This window comes from Marmota monax, unplaced genomic scaffold (assembly GCF_021218885.2).
Source record: "Marmota monax isolate L192 unplaced genomic scaffold, Marmota_monax_Labrador192_F-V1.1 WCK01_AAM20220418_F8-fsc00047, whole genome shotgun sequence".
NCBI classification, from domain to species: Eukaryota; Metazoa; Chordata; class Mammalia; order Rodentia; family Sciuridae; genus Marmota; species Marmota monax.
This window is the reverse complement of record NW_026692072.1, coordinates 1,170,348-1,192,525: the sequence shown is the minus strand read 5'-3', so window position 1 is coordinate 1,192,525 and position 22,178 is coordinate 1,170,348. Positions and strand designations below refer to the sequence as shown.

Sequence of the window (22,178 nt, the reverse complement as noted above, 5' to 3'; positions counted from 1 at the left end):
AGGGACCTAGTGAGTGCAACTTGAAGGGATCTGGGAAAACCAATTCCTCTGAAACTTCAGTCTCAATTCTTCAGGGTTCTCTAGCTGTTAGGCTCCTGAAACTGGTTCCCTGAACCAGCTTCCAGGGCACCAAGGTTGTGGCTGAGGAGAGACCTGCAGAAGGATGCAGGCCCTAAAGCTGACCCTTCCCTTCCCTTAAACAAGAGGGGCCTTACTGAGAGAGGTCCATGTTCTTCAGCTTCCCCACTTCTTTCTTGTGTTTCTCCTGGAATTCCTTTGCTGCTTCATCCTGTGGTCAAGGACCCAGAGTCAAGGGATGAACAATACACAGGAGCAGAGAGTACCCCAAAGGACAGAACAGTTACACCAGTAGATGCTGGGTTCCTATCCTTCCACACACTCGGCAGGAGGTACCACTAGGCCCATGTGCAACAAAGACGCAGGCTCAGACCTGCAGAGTGTTACTTGGCTTAGACAGCACAGGGACTCGACGAGGGGATGGGGAAGATATTCCACAATCACAGGCCACACTGACGAGAACAAACTCTGGACTCTGAAGCCCTGAGCAGGGACATACCAAGTCATCACTCAGGGTCTTCATCGTGGGCTCCATGACCACATCCTTCACTGCCACCATCTGCTCTTCAATGGCCTTTTCTTGCACCTCATTAAACAGCTACAAAAGACAATGTGGAGAAGGTGACAAAGCAACAGGAACTCAGTCACTCATTACCCAGGCATTTAGTGTCTTAAAGGTACATCTCCAAGATGCAGAGCTGTGCTCTAGAGTTCAGGAGCACTCGGAGCATACAAACACAATGGGGAGACACGCAAAATGGACCCCAGGAGAGAACCCAGAACTTTAAGAGATTCAGCCAATGTCCCAAACGTCTACGTCTGTGTGTGTGTGTGTGTGTGTGTGTATGTGTGTGCGCGTTTGTGTAGATTTGCAGCAAATACTACCACCCGTTAACAGTCATTCAGACACAGGGCAGGGAGTGGATTTGTCATATTATTGTAAAGACCAAACTCTTCTCAGGCCGAGATTACCTTTACCACTTTGCGGATGATCCGGTTGAAAAGTCCCATTAATTGGCCAGAGGGCAGCTCAATCTCCTTTTCCAGCTGGTCCACAGACTTATGCTGTAGGCCAATCCCCAAGAGAAGAGCCTAGAAGATAAAAATACAGCTGGAGTTGCCTCCAGGATGGGCCCTGACCCATTAAAATGGCCCCGAGAACCAGCTATCCTCCTTTTAATCAAACCTATCTGGTAGAAGTCACAGGCCCACGTTGTTTATTCTGGCATCTCTTTCATCTTGTCACTGAAACCATCAAGAAACACTCCCTCCTGAAATCCCCAATCTCATTTTTATTATCTTGACAAACACCTGCTTCAGGACTGCATTACATGCCTGGGGTTTCCTGGGCTTCTGGTAAGGCAGAATTAAGCATCAAAGCAACGTGTTGGGGGGGAAGAACGTGGACTCAAGTGCTACTGACCACTTACTAAATGTACAGCTGGGTACAGCGTTTAACCCTAGACCTGTAGGATAAGGCCGAGACCTACCTATCAGCTATGTCAATCTATGTCAAAGAGCCCAACCCAATGCCCGGCACATAGATACCTCCACAGCCCTCCCTGCTCTGCCCCCACATGAGCACCAGTAACCTACCGACTGGGCAGCAGACAAGGCCAGGTCCCCCAGTTGGTTCAGGAAATACAAGCGGGAGATGGCCGGGATCAGGTCCATGATGAGGTGATAGTCAACCATGTTCCGTGAATACATCTCTAGTCGCTTCAGGTCATAGGGGAGGAAGAGTGCCTCCAGCTCCCCTCGGCCTAGGGCTGCAGGGGTGATAAAAGTCAGATGGCCAGGACTCCAGGAGCCAAGGGATGGCACCCGCACATGCAGCACCCACCTACAAGTGCCTGGCCACCGACCCAACACAACCTGAGCTGACTGTGCACAGACTCCTCCCAAAGGAGGGGGCAGTTCCACGCCAGGCAGAGGGACAACTGGCATGTGACTTGGACAGAGTCCCCACACCAATACCCAGTCCAGGAAAGGCTTCCTGAGCCCTAAGGTCAAAGGGACACAACACCACCCTTCTCCCACCATCACTGTTCCTCAGAATCCAGCCTCACAGAAAGTATACGTGCTCTGCTCTGCCCAGTGCAGCCAAAGGGACTCATGATTTTTTTCCATTAAAATGCAATTGGCAAGGGGCAGGGGCTCAACAGTAGTGCACTTGCCTAGCATGTGTGGAAGCGCTGGGTTCAATTCTCAGCACCACATATTTAAAAAAAAAAAGTCTATCCACAATAAAAAAAATCTTTAAAAATGCAATTGGCAAAAAAAAGTATATAGACACGTGTTATATAAATATATAAAATTATGTATACACACATATGTATATCTATAACTGGAAACAAAACAGCTATTAACAAAATGTGAATATTTTAAAAATATATTAACTATTCAAACAAAATTAATGTGCACAAAGTACTTCCACAGATTGGCCATGTACCCCTTGTACAATGTCACTACCCCTAGATTCCAGGACTTAAATCAGGCCCCAGAGCTAGCTGCTGTCTGAACTTCTGTGATAACTCTTATGTCTAGTCATATCCCAGAGGTCATGGTGAAGGAGGTGTGGGTGGGAGACGTTAGAACCAGGCCCTCAACCCCACTCCACAACCCACACACTCCCTTCTCCACCACCATCCCACCCAACTCACCAGGTTGGGCTGGCTTCCCCGCGTGCCTGTTCTGAATGATGTTCAGAGCCAGGGAAGGAGAGAAGGTGCTGAACTGGTAGGACAACAAGGCAAGGAATCGCCTTCGGAAATCTGCGGGACCATCAGGCAGAGTTAGTGAGCTGCAGGCATCCCGGCTCCTCAACCCCCTGTGCCCTCTCCACTCCGCCTGCGTTTACCTTTCCAAAAGGCTGAGAGCCAGGCTCCCTGGTCAGCCTCGTCCTCGTCAGTCAAAGTCTTCAGCATGATGCACGAGTGTTCTCCAGTCAGGTCATTCTGGAGACAAATGTTCCTCCTTGGCACCGAGAACCCCTTATCCAAAGGGTCCACTGGTGGTGAAGGGTGAGCACATAGAGGAGGGCTCTGTGCTGCAACCCCTTCTCCTTCCCCAGCCAGCAGAGACCCTTGGTGGCAGGGCCTCGCCCTCATTCCCCACAGCACCTAAGTTCCCACACAAGCTTTCAGAGATCACCCGCACACAACTTCCTAAAGGTGTAGGTTCTGACCTCAGGACTGACAGCTTACACGCAGCCTGATCCAGTCAATGTGGTTTTGGTGCCCTACAATACAGACTCCAGGGCCAAGCCCTCAATCCCAAACTGGCAGTCGGCGTGCAAGCTCAGGCTAACACAGTGATGGTGAGACCACAGTTTAAGTTTTTTTTTTACTACATAACAAATTCCACAGCACAAAAAATACCTAGTGACTTGCCATAGAAGAGCACTCAGGGAACAAAATACCAAGTCACAAGCAGCACAAGACCAGGGCGAGGCAGGGCTGCGCTGAAGCTTACCACCCTGCACTCTCCTGCCCTCAATGGCCAAATCCACCCAGTCCCAACCAGGTGCACTGACAAGGACATACCCCATGCATGTGCTGTTCCGCACCCACACAAGTGGCTGAACACCCAGCAGTCTTCATTAGGTCCACTCTGAACCCTCAAGTGGACACTATATGACCCAGGGTGTACCAGTTCTGCATGCTCCAAATCACACTTCCCACACTCCCTCGGCTGTTCCCCTCACTAGGGAAACAAGCAATCCAAGAATCCATCCTTCTAAATGTTGCCCAGCACCCTCAGTACCCACACTCAGCCTGCCTTCCTGCTGTGGGATGAAGTGGCTGCCCGTCTGCTCGAGTCCCACCCCTCACCTCCAGGCCTGCACTCAGCCCTCTCCACCTATGCCACCACGGACACCATCCCTGCAGGGTGCAGGCATAACTTTGAGACTCTCCCACCTGACAAACCTTCCCTGCCGCTCTCCCGCTAGCCACCTTGTTTCTTTGCTCCCTTTTGCATCAGAAAAGGACGTCCATTTGTGTTCTGTGTCCTTCACCCCCCCAACCCCACCCTCACCCCCCGCACTGTCTCCAATCAGATGGCAAGCTTCAACCCATTCCCATCACCAGTGCTGGCAAATCCACTTGTCAATTCTGTCCTCTTACTCTCTAAACAGCAACCGAGTCCCCTCCTTGAAACTCCTTACTCCCAGTTTCTAACACCACACTCCCTGACCTCCTGCAGATCAGGCCGCTCCTTCTCAGTCTCCCAGCCTGCGTCTCCCTGCTCCCCCTCCTACACATTAAGCCAAGGCCTCACACCCTTCTATGTCCAGTAGCTTCGTCAATATTCATCCATTCTCTGAACACGTGCCGAGAACCCATGAGTGAACAAAACAGATTTAAGAATCCTCACTCTCATGGATTATATTCTAGTATGACTGTGCTGGTGACCCTCCAAACTTCATCTCCAGCCCCACTGCCTCCTTCAGCTCTAGGGTCAAGTGGTGCAGGTCCAGGGGATGCAGTACGAAGGCTGCCCCTCAGCTTGGTGCCAGATTATGCTAGAATCTAGATTTCTTCACGGAACATCTCACTCTCTGAAGATAGCTTGTGTTCAGTTTTCTGCCATTTATATCCATTAGAAAAAAAGCTTCATGGTTTATCTCTTTAAACCACCCAATTCTCTGCAGGTGCTAATATATTTTTAAGTGAACTGAAAGTCCCTAATTCTCACATCTGCCCTCAATAATCCAGCAGCTCTGTCATAGCCACATATTTTCGTGCCTCCTTCAGATAGCAACTTGAAATACAAGACTGCTCATCTGTACTCCTAAAGTTCAGGCACCCCACCCCAAGTTTATAGGATTCTACAGTCTGATGAACAAGTCCATGTGTACCTCTGCTGTTCTATAATGAAGCACAAAGCTTAGATGTGCTAGGCATGCCCCTTGTATGCAGGATTATATGGCCTCGAAAGGAGGAGGCTCCTTCAGTGTCCTCAAAATACTACCTCTATGCAGAGGAGCAGGGACAGCTGCTTAGGGCACATAAGTAGACACCAGAGCTCTGTGCAAGGACAGACCTGCTGCCAATGGTGACCTCATTCCTCACCAAGGCTCTGCCCAATGCCTCACTCACCGGGGTCTGTCTCAAATAGACGGGAACAAATCCAGCTCGTTTCCAAAACCTGCAAAAAGGAGAACAGATCATCATGTGTACCCTCTGGGGAGTGGCAAGGGCCAGGAGGAACAGGGAATTGGCATACAGACACTGGCTGCCCAGGACACAGGGCCCACAGAAGTCCTTCACTATCGAGGTGATGCCAGGGAAACAGGATAGGTAGGCACTTACTTGAGGAGCCTAGGGGTCAGGCCATAGGACACACCCAGGTAATCCAGGCGCTCAGCGGTCCTCTCATTCAGTTTGAGGAGTAAGGGAGGGAGGTCCTTCCGGGGAGTGACAACTTCCTCCAACAAGCTGACCTAGGGAGACAAAGGGAAAGGACACCACCCAGAGGGAGGGCGTTAGTGACATTCTTAAGCACCCCACACACCTAAACCAGAAGACATTTCTTTCTTTGTTCCTGCAGTTTTCAAACAATTTCAATGAGTCAGGTGATCACTCCCAGGTATCCTAAACCCTAGGTATGTGTGGAATCACACTGCTCTGGGTCGAGAAGGCAGGAAAAGAGCTGAGAAAAACTAATAAAATTAAGAACCCACAGAGGTAGGGTTCTGAAGATCCAGTCCAGGTTCTGTCACCTGACAGCTCTGGGACCTTGAAAAAATGAAAAAATGTCTTGTGTCAGACATTAAACAAAATCCCTTCCCTAGCTCCCACACAGGCACTATGAAGACCAATGAGTACATGTGAAAAGCTGTCAATCAACTGCTATTATCCTTAGCAAGGACTGATGAACTTTCATAGTCTGAGATCTAACAAGGGGGATGCTGCAGAGCAAGGCTTCTCAAACTTGACCATACGTCAGACACTGGATGGACTGGGGAGCCACCACTAGAGTCCAATTCAGCAGATCTGGGGTGGGGATCACAATCCCCCCACTAGAGAATGCAAGAGTGGTCTATCACTAAGCAACAGCGCCAGAGTACACCCCCCCACACACCTTTTTATTTTTTTAATTTTTAGACAGGGTGTCACCAAGTTGCTGAGACTGACCTTGAACTTGCCATCCTCTTGCCTCAGCCTCCCAAGTCACTGGGATTACAGGCATGCACCACACCAGCTACAAATGTGCATTTTTAACAAGTTTCCAGGTGATATTAATGGTACTGGTCTGAGGATCTCCATTCAAGCACTAGGCTGGAGAAGCAGCCCCCTCCCTAAGTAGAGAAGAGCCTAGACCTCTACACAGTTCTCAGTGGTGCCCCTCAAGTCCCAAAGAACTATCCTCCCACACCCAGCACAGGTGTCCTGCCCAAACACACTCACCTCACTGTTTACGGTGCGGATTTCTTGGGATGTCTCGAGGACTTTTTCCTCCAGACAAGGGAACCTGCCTTCGTAGTACATCTGCAGCAGCTGCAGAGCTCGGCTGCCATAGCCCATCTACGAGCAAATGGGGGATGGGCAAAGGGAAGAGATGTTCTTAGGCAAAGCTACTTCTAGTCCCCACATCACTTCTAGAGCCTTCACTCCTGGTTAAACTACACTTGATAAAGGGTACCAATGAAATCCCTCAATGCAGTTAGAGACGAGACTCAAGACTGAACGAAGGGTCACCCCAATTCTTACAAAGGTCTACCCCATCAAGAACAGCCCATTTGCTACTTGAGGCCAAGGATGGCTGGCTATGCTATTTGGTTTCCAGATTAGCAAGCCCCAAAGCAGGGCTGTTACTATACCACTGACAGGGATGTTTCTACAATTAATTTCTTATGGGCCTTTCCAAGTGACAGAGGGTACTTACAGAAAGCCAACCTGGTTCAAGTTCCCTATTCTCAAGAGGAAGCATACCCCATCATCCTGTCTGCCGGGCTACCCCCGAGCACTGGCTAAAATCTCCAGAGCAAAGCCTAGAACTTCACTTGCTTTTTAACCAGCTTCTTATTCAAGCAACTAAGTACATCTGCCCCAAACAGTTGCCAGCAACATGACCAAAGCCAACAGCACACCAGGGTCGAAAGGCATGTGAACATACCCCTTGATAATCCGGGTGAACAGCAATACGAACGACCCTTCCACCAGAAAGGCCACCGAAGTCTGGATCTTGGAACTATGTAAGACACACAAAGCAGTAACTTAGCAACACAAACATCTCCTAACACCACCAGCTTTGCTCAGATGTGCCAGGGACAGCCCTTTACCTGTTCTGACACTGTCCATGGAATCAGGTCCCCTGAAGCCTTCTTGCCTCGAGACAGGCTATTCAAGATGGACTGACGAGAAATCTCCCCTTCAAGGCACACCTGAGGGAGACAGTGGAGACAGCTCCAAATTCTGAACAATACCCGATCACCTACCCCAACAGATCCTGTCACTTGGCTCAAGGCCAGGAGTCAGCATCTTCCCCTCCCACACTGATGTCCAAGTGCTCCCCAAGGCAATGCCACAAGGATGCCTCTGCTTCTGTACCTGGACAACCGCAAGCACTTCGGGAAGGGCATTCTGGGTGGGGGGCACGGGAGGCAAAAGGCAGAAGAGGTGATGAGCAGGTGCATCAGAGAGCATCTGGAGATCATTGGGAGAGTTCTGCAGGTACAAGCACAAAGCTCAGGTCAGCAGGGAATGTTTACCTTCTCTTGTCCTTGACTCAAGAGACTCAATGCCTCTTTAGAGCCATGGGGTACTGGCAGTACCACCATCCCCACAGCCAATTAGGCACTAGAACCCAGCCAGGCACCTTTCTAGCATCACAATAGGCTGAGACTCTTTACGATGGCTTAGGAAGGACTGAACCTCCAAAGCCTGCTGCCCTCTCAGTGCTGAGGCCACTGAGTGGAATAAGAGATTTAGCACCATTTCATAGCCAATAAGTGAACTTCCTCCAGAGGCTGCAATTTCAAGAAAAATCACCATCAAATCTAACTCTTCAGCTTTCCATTAAAGGCTATCTGTAATATCCATAAAAATACCATGCAGAGCTTCAAAAAGTATCCTTCCCAACCCGCCCATTAATTTTTTAAGGGTCCCAATATTCTAAGCCATCAGATTCACTTCTTAAAAACAAAAGAGTTCAGCAGTACAAAGCTGGTCTCAGGCCAGTTGGGTTACAGTAAGTGCGATGGTATCTCAACCTGTCAGGTTAGTAGGCAGGTGAGAAATACAAGTGTTCTTTAAAAACAGGCGAAGCTCTCCATCTTCTCCAGCTCCCACTCTCAGAACTACATGAAGAATTCTGTATTACAGGGACACAGCTATATCAATGTTCATAGCAGCACAATTCACAATAGCTAGACCGTGGAACCAACCCAGATGCCCTTCAATAAATGAATGGATAAAAAAAATGTGGAATTTATACACAATGGAATATTACTCAGCACCAAAAAAATAACAAAATCATGGCATTTGCAGGGAAATGGATGGCATTAGAGCAGATTATGTTGAATGAAGCTAGCCAATCCCTAAGGAGCAAGTGCCGAATGTCTTCTTTGATATAAAGGGGGCGACTCAAAACAGAGCAGGGAGGAAGAGCATGAGAAGAAGATTACCATTAAATAGGGATGAGAGATGCATGGGAATGGGAGAGAGAAGGGGAATCGCATGGAAGATGGAAGGAGACCCCCACTGCAAAATTACATATAAGATGGTGTGAGGAAGAAAAAAAGAAAAGAGTAAAGTGTCAGAGTGGGTAGAGAGAGGTAATGGGAGGGGAAGGGGGGGAATAGGAAGGGTAGCAGAATACAATAGACACTAATATGGCTGTATGTATAAATGTGGCTGTAAAACCAATGTGATACTGCAATCTGTACACACGGAAAAAAAAAAAAAAGAATTCATATCCCACTTGAATCAAATGTATGATATGTCAAGATCATTGTAATGTTTTGAGCAACTAATAAAAAAAAAAAACTTTAAAAAAAAAAAAAAAAAAGAATTCTGTACTCTGGGCAAAGCCAGAAGCCCAACACTAACCACACAAACTACGCCGGGGATACAACTTCTCCAGTGAGACCATGGGACCTCACCACCATTGGGACATTTAAAGTCCCAGTGGAAAGGTCCCCTGAGCCACCAGGTAACAAAAGGCATGAAAAGACAAGTAAAAGGACTGCCAAGGGAGTTTCAGCTGCTCCGTGTGGAAGCTCTCTGCAGGGTTAGCGCAGTTACCTTGTAATGTGAAGCCACGTAGAGGGCCATAAGCCGCTGGAGGAAAACTTCAGAGGCCTTGTGGTAGCAGAAGAGGGTATCCCTGTTAACATAGTACCTGGCTGGGAGTTAAGCAATCAAAACAAACCAGAGGGCCCTAACAGGAACCCTGGAAGTATAGGTTTCCCCTCAGTTTTGAGGAGGAGCCCAGCATCCAGAGCACACACACAAGGTTGGAGAAGAAAGGAGGGAGGAAATCTAGAAACTTTTTTATTTTTTGAGAAACGGTGTCCCACTATGTTGCCCAGGCTGGCCCTGAACCGTTTGCTGGCTCAAGCAATCCTCCTGTCTTAGTCTCCCAAGTCAGGACACGGGACTAGAAGTGACACAATACCCAGCAAGAATGTTCAACTTGTACCTCTCCCCAAACCTCTTAATTCTTGTACCGCCCCCCTCCCTTTCACAGGGCCAGTGGGGCCCAGAGGATACAGCTCACAGGCTTCAGGTAAGGGGCAGCCAGAGACGATTCGTGTGATGTTGAGGCAATCCAGGCACAGCAAGTCATTCAGCCACTTTTCCACAGCGTCCCCGGGGGCATATCGGATTGACTCCTGGAGGGAAACCTCGTGCAGTGTTCGTGCTGTTCAAGTCACACACACACCATTAGAACTGATTACTAAATATGCACTAACAGAGCAAGAAAGAATGCTACCCTTATCTCTGTCACGTGGTACCCAGACACCCAAGTCTTGAGTATTTAAAGGGGGTAGTTTTAAATTATTCTGGTGGATAGTCAACTTGTCACAAGAACAACCCCACAGGGGTCTGCTAAGTCAATGCAACCATGTGCCAGGACAGGGACCACAAGGGTCCAGCTTCCAGAGGGCCCAAGTGAGGCTCCCACGTGGTCCCCCGACAGCTATAGCCAGAAAAAGAAAAGTCCTCCTGGGGACCCCATCTCTCTCTGACAGGAAAGCTTGGTAACTGCCCAAGAGGTCACAGAGAAGCAAGGATGCAGCACAAGAGTCTGAGGGGACCTGCTGTGAACCTCAGAGCCCTGTCAGGGTTCCGAGGGTACCTGATGCCAGTCTGGCTGTCGTCGTGGTCTTGTTCTCGGCAGTGGTGCTGACCTGGCTCTGGGCACTCTGTTGACGGAGCTGTTGAATTAACTTGAGGGACAGTGACCGGCCAGTGCCCTCATAGCTAGGAAAAATGCATGGCAGTCAGGCGCGGGGTGGGGACCCCAGCCCACCCTGAGGGGATGGGGGTGGGACCAGCCTGCTGAAACACCAGGTCTTGCTCCTCAAGGATAGTCTTGCTCATCTGACTTCCAGCACAGCACACACACATCCAGAAGGCAGCCTGATGGCCTGGCTCGGAGCCATTCAGGCAAAGAATGGGGTCTCTTTTAGCTTCATCCTCCAAAGAACATTATTCTACACACTTGGGCCAATTGTCTTGAATCAAAAAAATAAGGACTGAGGCTGGGTACAGTGGCACATGCCTGTAATCCCAGCAGCTCAGGAGGCTGAGGCAGGATCAAAAGTTCAAAGCCAGCCTCAGCAACTTAGCAAGGCACTAAGCAATTTAGCGAGACCCTATCTCCAAATAAAATTAAACAAAAGAGCTAGGGATGTGGCTCAGTGGGTAAGTGCCCCTGGGCTCAGTTCCTGGTACAATAAACAAGGACTAAAAGATGACACAAGTTAAAGCCTTTAGCACAGGGAAACCAGTACAAAGTTAAATGTCAACTAATATGGGGGAAGCCACTACTAGAAGTAGCACACATGAGTTAACCAGGACTGACCCACACACTGGAATTCAAGATAAATCCATTACCCAAGAGATTCTTTTCATCACTACTTTCACTTAAAGGTGATATAAAACTGACAAAATACTTGGAAAAATGTTAAATCATTTATAATCTGGTCATGGAACAAGCTATCTTCATTTTTGAGCATTTCATTCTTGTCTAAGTCACAAGAATGTGTGACTTCAGGGCACATGCTATTCCACAGGTTTTCCATTTCACTGTTAGTATTACATCATTTCACAGCACTGAGGACTGTTTAAATGCTTACTCAAATACTGTCACATCATGATCAAAAAGCTAGATTAAGTGCTTCATTCCTCCCCATTTCACAATAACAAAGTTCTCTCAAAAGGAATTCCATGTATCTCATATATGTGTGCATATATATGTACACACATGTGCACAACAGAATTTGAAAAACTAGAGCTGGAGATATAGCTCAGTAATGCAGGACTTGCCTAGCATGTGTAAGGTCCCGAGTTCAATCCCTGGCATGACCAAAAAAAAAAAAAATCTTGGTGCACAAAAGTTTATCAATAAAGTGGGAAAACCTTCAAAATGGGAGAAAACTTTTGTAAATCATGTATCTGATAAGGAAGGGACTCAAGCAGAGGATGTCTAACATCACTAGTTACCAGGGTAAAGCAAATAAAAACCAGGAGATATCACTTCACAACCACCAGAAACACCTGTCATCAACAAGACACAACAAGTATTAGCAAGGACGTGGGAGAGTTAGAGTCCTCATAAAGTCACCCTCCTTATCTTCAGGGAACATATTCCAAGATGGTCCATGAATATACATAACTACAATAAAGGAATTTATAAACTAGGCACAATAAGAGATTAACAATAAAACTTTTTAAAAATATGCTCTAGTAAGTTATTTAATTTTCCATTGATATTTTTCGACTAGAGTTGACCACAGTGAAAACCTCAGGTAGGGGACTACCAAGCACTGCTTATTTGTGGGAATTTAAAATGGTGCAGTTACTTAGAAAAACCGTCTGGCAGTTCCTCACGTGGTCAAACACAGTCACCATTTGAGCCAGCAATTCCACTCCTTGGCATACATCCAAGAGAACCCAAAACACATCCACACAGAAACCTACAGATGAATGATCATTGTGCCATTACTCCTAACAGTCAAAAGGCAGAGACTCAAATGTGTACCAACAGATGAATGGATAAATAAAACTGGTACATCCATACTGAGTGCTGATACAGATGATACATGGATGAACTTGCAAAACACTGGCTTGAGTGTAAAAAGGCCAACCACTAAAACATGACCACATATTGAACCAGATGCGGTGGCACACGCCTATAATGCCAGCAATTCGGGAGGCTGAGGCAGAGACTCGCAAGCATCAAGGCCAGCCTCAGCAACCTACCACTCACAGCAACTTAGCATGACTTTGCCTCAATAAAACACAAAAAGGGCTAAGGATGCAGTTCAGTGGTAAAATGGTCCTAAATTCAACCCCCAGTTAAAAAAAAAAAATCGTATTATTACATTTGTATGAAAAATCCAGAATAGGCAAATCTACAAAGAGTGGCTCCCTGGGTTTGGAGAGAGTAGAGGGATTGGAGAATGATGTATAGAATGTCTTTTAGAGTAATAAAAATGTTCTAGAGTTGATTGTAGTACACATGGTCACACAACTCTGAATTTACTAAACACCAATTTAAATGGGTAAATATAGTATACGAATTATATCCCAAAGCTGTTAAAAGGGTAAAAAATCCATTTTACTTACTATTTTCAGCATAATACTTTCATTGTGGATAGTGATATTAATGAAAATACATATTGGGGCTCTAGTTGTAGCTTAGTGGTAGAGAACTTGCCTAGCACATGAGAGGCACTGGGTTTGATCCTCACCACATAAAAAAATATAAAGGTATTGAGTCCATCTACAACCAAAAAATATGTATGTGAAAAAAATACATGTTTATGGATCTCAAAAGAGTTAATGTATTGTTACATAAGGCAAATTTATAATACTACAAAGTGTTTTCCTTGTTCAAAACCAAAGTAAAATAGATGCACAGAAAACAAAGTAAAATTCTAAAGAAAGCTATCTTTGGATGGCTGGATTAAGGTGCTTTTTCTTTTTGATGCTAGGAATCAAACCCGGGGTTTCACAGATGCTAAGCACATGCTCTACCACTGAGTTACATCCACAGCCCCCGATTTTTTTCCCTTGCTTATTTTCTAATTTTTCCATAACAAATCAGCTGAATATTTCAAATTTTCAAAAAGTTCTTATGCCAATATAAACCTGCTATTTCACATAATTCTAAGACATAATTTGATATTCCCATGCATGTACTTTTTTTGAGGTACATGCATGTACCCTTCCCCTCAAAATTGAACCTGGGTGCTTTACCATTAAGCCACATCCCCACCCCACCCACCCCCTTTTTTTTTTTTTTTAACTTTGAGACAGGGTCTAAGTTGCATAGGGCCTAAGTTGCTGAGGGGCTTTGAATTTGCGATCCTCCCGTCTCAGCCCCCCTAGCCGCTGGGATTATAAACATGCACCACAGCATCCAGCTCAATCTGTGTTCTTTATTAAAAAACACATTCAGGAGACACCCATCACATAGACTCCTCAATTTTTTTTTTTTTTTTTTTTAATGAACTCAGGGCTGTGTTGCTTTGGCCTCCCCAGCACATCACATGTAACTACACTCATTTGGCAGGCTGGAGACAGAACTCAGACTTGTATGTCAGGTCAGCACTCTGTCACTGAGCTACAGCCCCACCTCTGTCTCCACACCCCACCCCCGCACTTTTTTTTTTTTTTTTTTTTTTTGCGGCACAATGCTGGGGATTGAACCCAAAGCCTCACCCGTGCTAGGCAAGTGTTCTACTGCTGAGCTACATTTCCAGCCCCAGGTTCTGAAATTTTTCAGCTTCATGCTGCTCACTTAATGTCAGACCAGAGGGGAGTAAAAATTTATGAAGTGGTCAAGTCAAGTTTGAGAAAAGAATGAAGCAGCCTTGGAGCCTCAGACTTGGTTTGCAGGCCCAGGCCACGTTCATTACATGCCACCTGATCTGCAAGAACCTAAGATGAGAGCAACCATTCGTACCCACGGTGCCTTACCCATTGATGGTGGATGCCATGAAAACAAGGTAGGGCCCGAGCAGGCTCTTCACCAGGGGCAGCGGGATGGCGGCAGCTTCATCTATCACAACGAGTTCAGCCTGGCCCAGTTTCACAGCATCTGCAGGGTGTATGTACTGTGGGAGAGAGTGTCCAGATTACGAATATGGCCATAAAGCCTCAGCGGCGAGGACTGGCAACTGCAGACAGAGGCACTCCATCCCGCCTCCCGTTCCCTTTCTCTTCTCTCCATTTACTTGGCAGAGCAAGAATGGAACAGGGATGGAGTGGGACGCCTGGGTTCCAACAGTTCAGCCACTAGCTGTGTGGCCCTGCACAGGTCACAGGGCCTCAGATTCCTCTTCTGTAAAACAGGAAGTACCTACTGCCTTATGGCTGCTCTAGAAAGAAGTAAGACAACTATGCAGAAGAGCCTGGCTTACACAGCTGACAGATGTGGCTGCTTTTCCCCTCCCTCTTCATGCCTCTTCCCATTTTTCCCCAGACTCAGATTAGGGAGCCAGTGGCACAGCTCGACCCCCAAGGTGAACCTCAGGTTCTCAAACTGGATGCTACACCCTCACACACACCCCCGCGTAAGACCACCAATCCCCCTACACTGGTGGGAAAATTTCTGGACTATTCTTAACCAACATACTCATGTCCTTATGCATACAAACAACCCCTTCAGTTTCTGCAGGGCTTCCTGCTATTTTCCAAGTGGTTTTAAAAACACCATGAAGAGGTATTTTACAGGAGAGGAAACCTGAATAGCCAATTAACATACTCAAAGATAATTCAACCTCATGAATAATTGGGGAACTGCTACAGACAATAAAGAGGATACCATTTCACACAGAGACAGACAAAACAAATTGCTGTTAAGCACCCAGTATTGGGTGAGGACTTAGTGAAACAAACTCAGAAGAAAGCTGAAAATCTATGCATACCCTAAGACCCAGGGATTCCACTTCTAGAAACAAATTTACTCATGAAGTGCTTAAAAATGAATCCATCAGATCTATAAGCTTCAACCTGACAAATCTTCAAAGTGAATGTTGAGTAAGGAAAGGTGCACCATGGAGGACAAGTACGTACACTACTGTTCATGGACATGAATTATGTAATAACTACTGAAACGGAAAGGAAATGCACCAATTTCAGAATCCGTTACCTACAGGGAGTGGCAGGAGGAAATGGGAGGGATACAAGAGGAACTTCAACTGCATCTGATGTGCAAGTTCTCAAAAATAAAAATGACCCTTAATCATGAAATCAGCAACATGTCAACATTCCTTAAAATCTCAGCGCTGGATATTTCAGTGTTATTTTAGTACTTGCCTGCAGCTTTGAAATATTTCATCCCAATCTCATTAACTGTTTGCTTAACTGAAGCTTCTGGGTCAGGGAGAGAACAAGCCTACTCACTTCTGGCAACAGGACACACATTCTCAACAGGCCCCATGTCTTTACTTTCAAGGGCAGAAACTAAAAAAGCATGTCATGGAAGCACAGAACTCGGCCCAGGGGTCATGGACACTTTAATCTAAAGGCCTTCTCCTCCAGCAAGAAGAATGTCTCAAAGGAACATAAACGGGGTCTCACAAGCCGGTTCACCTCCTCTGCACTCATACTGTAGTCTGGAGACAAAAGGAACCCAGTATTTGATTATAAATCTGAGAGCGAGCAAGGGCTGAGCCAGAGTCTTTCAGAGAAATGTTTTCCTTCTTGATCAGTGCATTTTTCGATTTTTTAACAGGTCTCTTTATTCTCATAGCCTGCAGCTGCCTCCAGCCCCACCCCCAACACAAAGCTGAGAGGAGAAAAGACTGCTGTTGCTAATGAAATCAAGCAAAATTGGGAAGAAGGGGCTAGAGTTGTGGCTCAGAGGTAGAGAGCGAAGCACTGGGTTTGATCCTCAGCACCACATAAAAATAGATATTGTGTCCACCTATGACCAAAAAAATAAATATTAAAAAAAAAAAAGGTGGGAAGAAGTACGTAGAACGAAGATTCTAGAAAAAGACCCAATGAGAAAAATTAAGATCCTTCAGGTATAAAAGGCATGGACACAGGACACTGTTTATCATCTGGATTCTTTTATCAAAGACTCCTACTCAACAGGCACATCATATGCTCTGATATGCACTAAAGTTCAAGAACATAAACTGCCAAGTTCACCTAGCTCACTTCCCTCCCCCACAACAACTCCAAAAATAATCATAGAATCCACTACGATAAGAGTCTGGCAGACTTGGTCCCTTCTATAAGCCTGTCACACAGATGCCTTTAAGAGACTGAACAAAATTGCAGCCTTTGGACTAAGAGCAGAGCATTCAGGTTTACAGAGCACCCAAGATTTATGGAGCTTTGGGGAAAATACTGTTTAAAAAAGAAAATAGGTCACTGGCTAAACCACAAAGAGCACAGTTTGCAAAGTTTTTTTTTTTTTCTTTTAAATAGTGAAGTCATTGTTCTAGGTACAGATGCACCATTTCAAAACCTGCAGTAACTAAACAAAATAAGAACTGATGTCAGAACAATGATTCTCTTTGCTTATCAGCATAATCTCAATCCCACAGTCCATACTCGTGGGGCAGAACTACAACTTTTCAATCAAACTACACACATTTGTTGACTTAATGCCCTTCTTTAGAAAAAGCTGGAAATCTGGAAACAGTTTCTCATAATATAATACTGTTACAACAATTACACCGTGCACAGGACACCTGGAAGAAAATTCAGAGAGTCCGTTACATCCTCCAGGATCTGAGCACGAGCCTCACCTGAATGGTCTGCCTGTGTTCCCGGAAGACATTCACTCTGATCACTGCTTTACTGAACTCAGGGTTGAGAGACTGAATAATCTCATAATCCAGATGTTCCTAGGGGGAAAAGGTCAAACCAATGACAAGCTTTAGAAATTCAATATTAAAAGCAAGCAAACATTACAAAGACCACCTAGATTTAAAACCAGCACTAAATCAAAAGAAATTATCCCGATTTCTAACCTGATACTGCAGAGCATCAAATCCTTTAAATACAAATTCAAACAGTGTGTGGAGATTATCAGGGCTTGGAGAGGTAACAAAAATATTGGAGTACCTACAGAAAGAAAAAAAAGGGAGGATCTGTTAAGAAATTGAAGAAAATTAAAAACGCAAAACTATTTTTGTTTGCTCCTGTCACTCTGGGGATAACCAGAGACAATAGCAGGATAAAAAGGCAGACACCTGCCAGAGAAGGAAAGTATCTCCAGACCCGAGGAAATTTTTCTTCCCAAAGCAATGAAAACACATTAACAAGGTACAAAAGGCAACATTCAACTACCAACACCTGCAATGGCAAAGCACAAGAGGCACTGCGGGGACAACTGTCAGCGTGCAGAACCAACAAACTGCCTCAGTCCAGCGTCCTGACAAGAGGATGCGCCTCATACTCGGCACTAGCTGCACTGAGGTTTCCAAACACGGCCAGGTGAAGGCCACAAATGACCTCCAGAATCCTAGCTAAGTACAAAGGAAGCTCATGGCCAAGAGGCTGAGTGGTATGGATGGAGCAGCAGGAAGGACAGAGCTGAAGTCAGGAGCTAAGGTTAAGCCCCAAATCTACCCCAGTGACTTGATGGGAGATCCTGGGTGTCACTGGACCACCCTGGGCCTCAGTTTACCTAACTATAAAATGACCACAGGGGTGAAATGAGGGCCAAGGAAGATTATGCATATAGAACAAAGAAAATTCTAGGTCCATTATCATATCTGCATGGGAGCACACATTATATTAGCAACTGCATAAATCTTCCACCCAGGACTAAAGAAAAAAAGTAACATACTCAAAGGCAACTCCTCAAAAATAGACTTTTTCCCCCACCCTCCTAGTACTGAGGAAGTCAAACCCAGGCTTTAAACATGCTAGTGCCAAGCACTACCTTACCACAGAACTACATCACATACCCATTCCCCACCCCTTTTTCTTTTTGTACTGAGGATTGAACTCAGGGGTGCTCTACCTCCAAGCTATACCCCCAACCCTTTTGCAAGTTATGTTCTTGCTAAGTTGCAAAGGATGGCCTCAAACTTGCAATCCTTCTGCCTCACCCTCCTAAGTCACTAGGATTACAGGTGTGCACCACTGCACCTGGCATAAGACCTAATAATCAAGATCATTAAAATATCCAACTTGTACTTTGGTCAGTAAAGTACATATATTCTCATCCCTGAAATTTTAAAGTTTCTGACCCCACATCCTTTGCTTTTGTGTTTGTTCAACTGTAAACAGCAAAAAACAAAGGCCCTGGTGGGGTGTGTGTGCACACAGCACCTCTGGGTGTCCTGGGGGAAACTGTTGCTGTTTCCAGGCAGGCACCCAAGACTTTGAGAAATCACAGTGAACCAGCTGAGAATGGGGAACCTGAGCTAACAGTTCTGCCAGTCTCCTGACCTCAAAACCTGCACACTATCCCCTCAAAGCTCAGAGGTCCTACAGATGGAGAGTCAGACTCCTTACCCAAATGCTACTGCCCCAGCAATAGCCAATCCCAGGGCTGCAGATTTTCCCCGTCCACGGGCAGCAGTGAGGGCAACAGTACTCCTCAGGGTCTTCTCCGAGATGCCCTCGATGAATTTCAAGACGGCTTTGGCCTGTAGAAAGAGAAACAAACATATCAGGTGAGTTGAGAAAGGCACAGGGCACTTCTTACAGGCCAAAAAGCACTGCTCATCACCTGGACTTTTCAATCCTGGGTCATGATGCCAGACACTAGGATATTTTGACCAAAAACAATCACAAAAATGAGATCAAGCCAAGCAAGCAAACTCACAGGCAACTAGGACTTCCATTTAGGGAGACACAACTCTGACAAGAACTTATCAAGAGGGCTCCCAGTACGAAAGCAGGGAGCTCATTTTATTGGTCTCCTAAAGGGGTGGGAACGTTCGCTGGCACTCAACTCAAGCATTTTGCCCTGTGCTGAAGACAAGTTACTGCAGCTCTTCAAGAGAACGCACGGGGCACCCATAAGCCAATGATGCAAAGCTGACACTGGTTAAGGGCAACCCAGAGCAAGCTCCTGGGTCTCCTGTCAGACCATGAGCCAAGGCCCAGAAGTGCATTTGCTGTCCTCAGTATGATGGTCCCTGCCTCGATCTCTTCTCAGTGCCAAGGCCTTAAATACCAATCAGATGCTCAAGACAATTTCATATCTCCATTCCAGACCTCTTCCCCACACTCCAGACTCTTGGGTACATGCAACTACTTCCTGTACAGCTCCACTGTGCAACAGACACCTCAAACTTGAAACTGATGCTTAATGTTTCCCCAAACCTCCTCCACTACAAGCTTCTCATCTCAGTCAACTGATTATCTAGGCCAAAAGCATTCTCAGCATTCTCCTCCATCCCTTATTCATCATCAAATCTTGTCAGCAAGGCAGTAACCCTTCAACACAGCCCTCACCATCCTCCTCCACCACACTGCTCACGGCCACCATCCTGTCCTGCCTCCCCTATGACAGCAGCCATATAACTGGTCTTCCTAGTTCCACCAACTTTCCACCACAGCCCATGTGCAGCTCAAACCAGAGGATCCTTTTACAAATAAGCCTGGGGATGCCTCTGGATGCTGTGGGGAGACAAGACTATATTTAAACCCTCCACTTCAACCATCCCTCACAGTGTAAGTGCCACAGCCCTTTCCGTGTGGCCTGCATGGCCCTCCACTCTCTCCCCCTCACATGGCTTCCATCCTGTCAGCCTCCTTGCTGGTCCTAGAGAAACCAAGCTGCACCTCCACCTCAGGCCTAAACATTTGTTGATCCCTCTGCTAAAGTACTCGCCCTAAGACAGACACAGGGCTACTTCCTCAACTTCTCCAAGGCTTGATCCAAATGTCACCTGAATGAGGCCACCCTGAACACTGTATCTAGAACCACAAAACCCCCATCTTGGCATGCCCCCACCCTCCTGGCCACTTTTCTTTTTCTATGTTATACACAGCAGTTTCTACTACACCATAATTTCCTAATTTCATTTAAGCAGGGCCCGTCTCATCCATTAGAAGGCACACTCCAAGAAGCAGGTGTCCCTCATTAACTCTTAAGCCCAGCATCTAGGAAGGCCTCGCACCTAGAGGGGAAGCAAGATGCCAGGGGCACTGAAGAGAGGTGACACTACCGCAAACTTGGATTCCCAGCTGCAAAGCGGGGTGCATGGTCAGCCTGGCCTGTCCACTTCTAGGAAGCAGTCTCGCTCATTAAGGCAGCAAACTAGGAAAACACTAAAGAGATGCAGGCCTGAGCAGATAGATGGACAGATGGACAGAGAGGAAATGGAGCAGCTTCAGGAAGTTGAGGAAGTAGCCCTGTGTCTCTCTTAGGGCGAGTACTTTAGCAGAGGGATCAACAAATTGTTTAGGCCTGAGGTGGAAGTGCAGCTTGGTTTCTCTAGGACCAGCAAGGAGGCTGACAGGGTGGAAGGGAGCAGCTTCAGGAAGCCAGAGTCTCTCCAGATGGCAATGCTCAATGGGGATCCAGGTACTAGTTGTCTTAACCTGGCCCTTGCTAAATACTGTATCTTTTGTTTTACTTTAGGCAACCTGTGAACGCTGACTAAACCTAACTGGACTAAAAACACACTCTAAAATGAAAAACCCACACACACACAGACAAAAGACAACAATCCAATTAACAAATGGGCAGTCACAAGCAAACTGGTTCACCTCAAAAAGAGGTGACCTATGATTAGACGAAGAAAGTACCTGTCTCCCTCATAATAACAGTAACAATTAAAGCAACCATCAGAAGTTCCCATGAGACTGGTGAAAACTGACAAGTTTAGCTGCACTCAGTGCAGGCCGGGCCGCAGAGCAAAAGGCATTTCTGCATACTGTCGGAAGCTCGGTCAACTGTGTGACACCCACTCTAATGCCCACAGCCCCTGACCCAGCAATTTCTTTTTCAGAAGCATGTCCTAGATACAATGCCCACAGATGTACCCTGATAATACTGTTTATAATAGCAAAAAAAAAGCTGGAACCAGCCCAAATGTCTACCAGGAGCCACTCTCACCTTATACAGTGAAATATCCATTGACATGTGCAGGGAAAGGTCAAAGGACACATGATAAACCCTGAACAGCAGTGTCTCTGCAGAGTGGGACTGCCAAGTGGAAATACCGTTTTCTCAATGTGTTCGCTTTCATACTGATGTCGTTTGTGTTGCTTGGCTGTTTGCTTTTTTATAACATTATTACTAGTACCGTAGTTTCTCTCCCTTCCTCTATCCTATTTCTCATCCCTCTGATTGGTGATACAGAAGGTACCAGAAAAGGTTCAAAGCAGCTTAGAGCCTGCAGCCTGGGCTACATACAGAGCTATGGAGCTAGTGATTATATTTCCAGGATGACTAGGAAAACCAGCCTCTTGGGACTCAGGCCCCAGTAGGCGGGGTCACTGCAGCTGTTTTCCATTCTGAAGGCAAAGCCAAATGCTAAGAGGCCTGTGCCACTCATCTGGCTCAGGCTGGACCAGAATCCTGAACACACCTGGCAACCTGAAGTCCTCTGGGGTGTGCCCAGCTGGCAGAAAGACACTGGAGAAGCTGAGTTTACTAGTGCTGGCTACGTCATAGAGCAAAGAAATGCATCCTGGCAGTTCCCACCCAGCCTGCTGTTCATGCCACCCCAGGGGCTCTCATCAGGTTCACACTGGAATGAAGTAAGTACAAGGGGCCTCACACGCTCCCCTCTCCTCAATTCTACAGGAGCCATAAGCAAAACCTCTACCCCACCAACACAGCTGAAATTAAACACATCCTGTGTTCTTCCAGGTTTTTAGCTATTATAAATACCCTATCATGGAAAAAGCACTGAGAAGATTCTTCTGGAAATCTCATCTGTCCATCTCCCATGACCCCCACTCCCTGAATTAGCTCCTTTGCAAACCCAG

At 46.5% G+C, this 22,178-nt stretch overlaps 1 protein-coding gene across 4 annotated transcripts in view; it reads right to left on the bottom strand.

The window, feature by feature from the left end:
- Nucleotides 1–22,178, bottom strand: part of Nat10 (N-acetyltransferase 10) — a 39,238-nt gene that overhangs the window by 4,673 nt on the left and 12,387 nt on the right. For all 4 annotated transcript variants that reach the window (XM_046455866.2, XM_058583189.1, XM_046455871.2 and 1 more), the window contains 19 exons: nt 18,744–18,877; nt 17,249–17,342; nt 17,024–17,122; nt 14,238–14,374; nt 10,387–10,511; nt 9,798–9,948; nt 9,330–9,426; nt 7,635–7,751; nt 7,367–7,468; nt 7,201–7,275; nt 6,492–6,608; nt 5,394–5,524; nt 5,181–5,229; nt 2,939–3,035; nt 2,742–2,852; nt 1,675–1,847; nt 1,051–1,170; nt 578–676; nt 216–289 (listed from right to left, as the gene is read on the bottom strand). In XM_046455866.2, the coding sequence (XP_046311822.1) occupies nt 216–289; nt 578–676; nt 1,051–1,170; nt 1,675–1,847; nt 2,742–2,852; nt 2,939–3,035; nt 5,181–5,229; nt 5,394–5,524; nt 6,492–6,608; nt 7,201–7,275; nt 7,367–7,468; nt 7,635–7,751; nt 9,330–9,426; nt 9,798–9,948; nt 10,387–10,511; nt 14,238–14,374; nt 17,024–17,122; nt 17,249–17,342; nt 18,744–18,877 (2,102 nt within the window). The remainder of the gene's footprint in view (nt 1–215; nt 290–577; nt 677–1,050; nt 1,171–1,674; nt 1,848–2,741; nt 2,853–2,938; nt 3,036–5,180; nt 5,230–5,393; nt 5,525–6,491; nt 6,609–7,200; nt 7,276–7,366; nt 7,469–7,634; nt 7,752–9,329; nt 9,427–9,797; nt 9,949–10,386; nt 10,512–14,237; nt 14,375–17,023; nt 17,123–17,248; nt 17,343–18,743; nt 18,878–22,178) is intronic.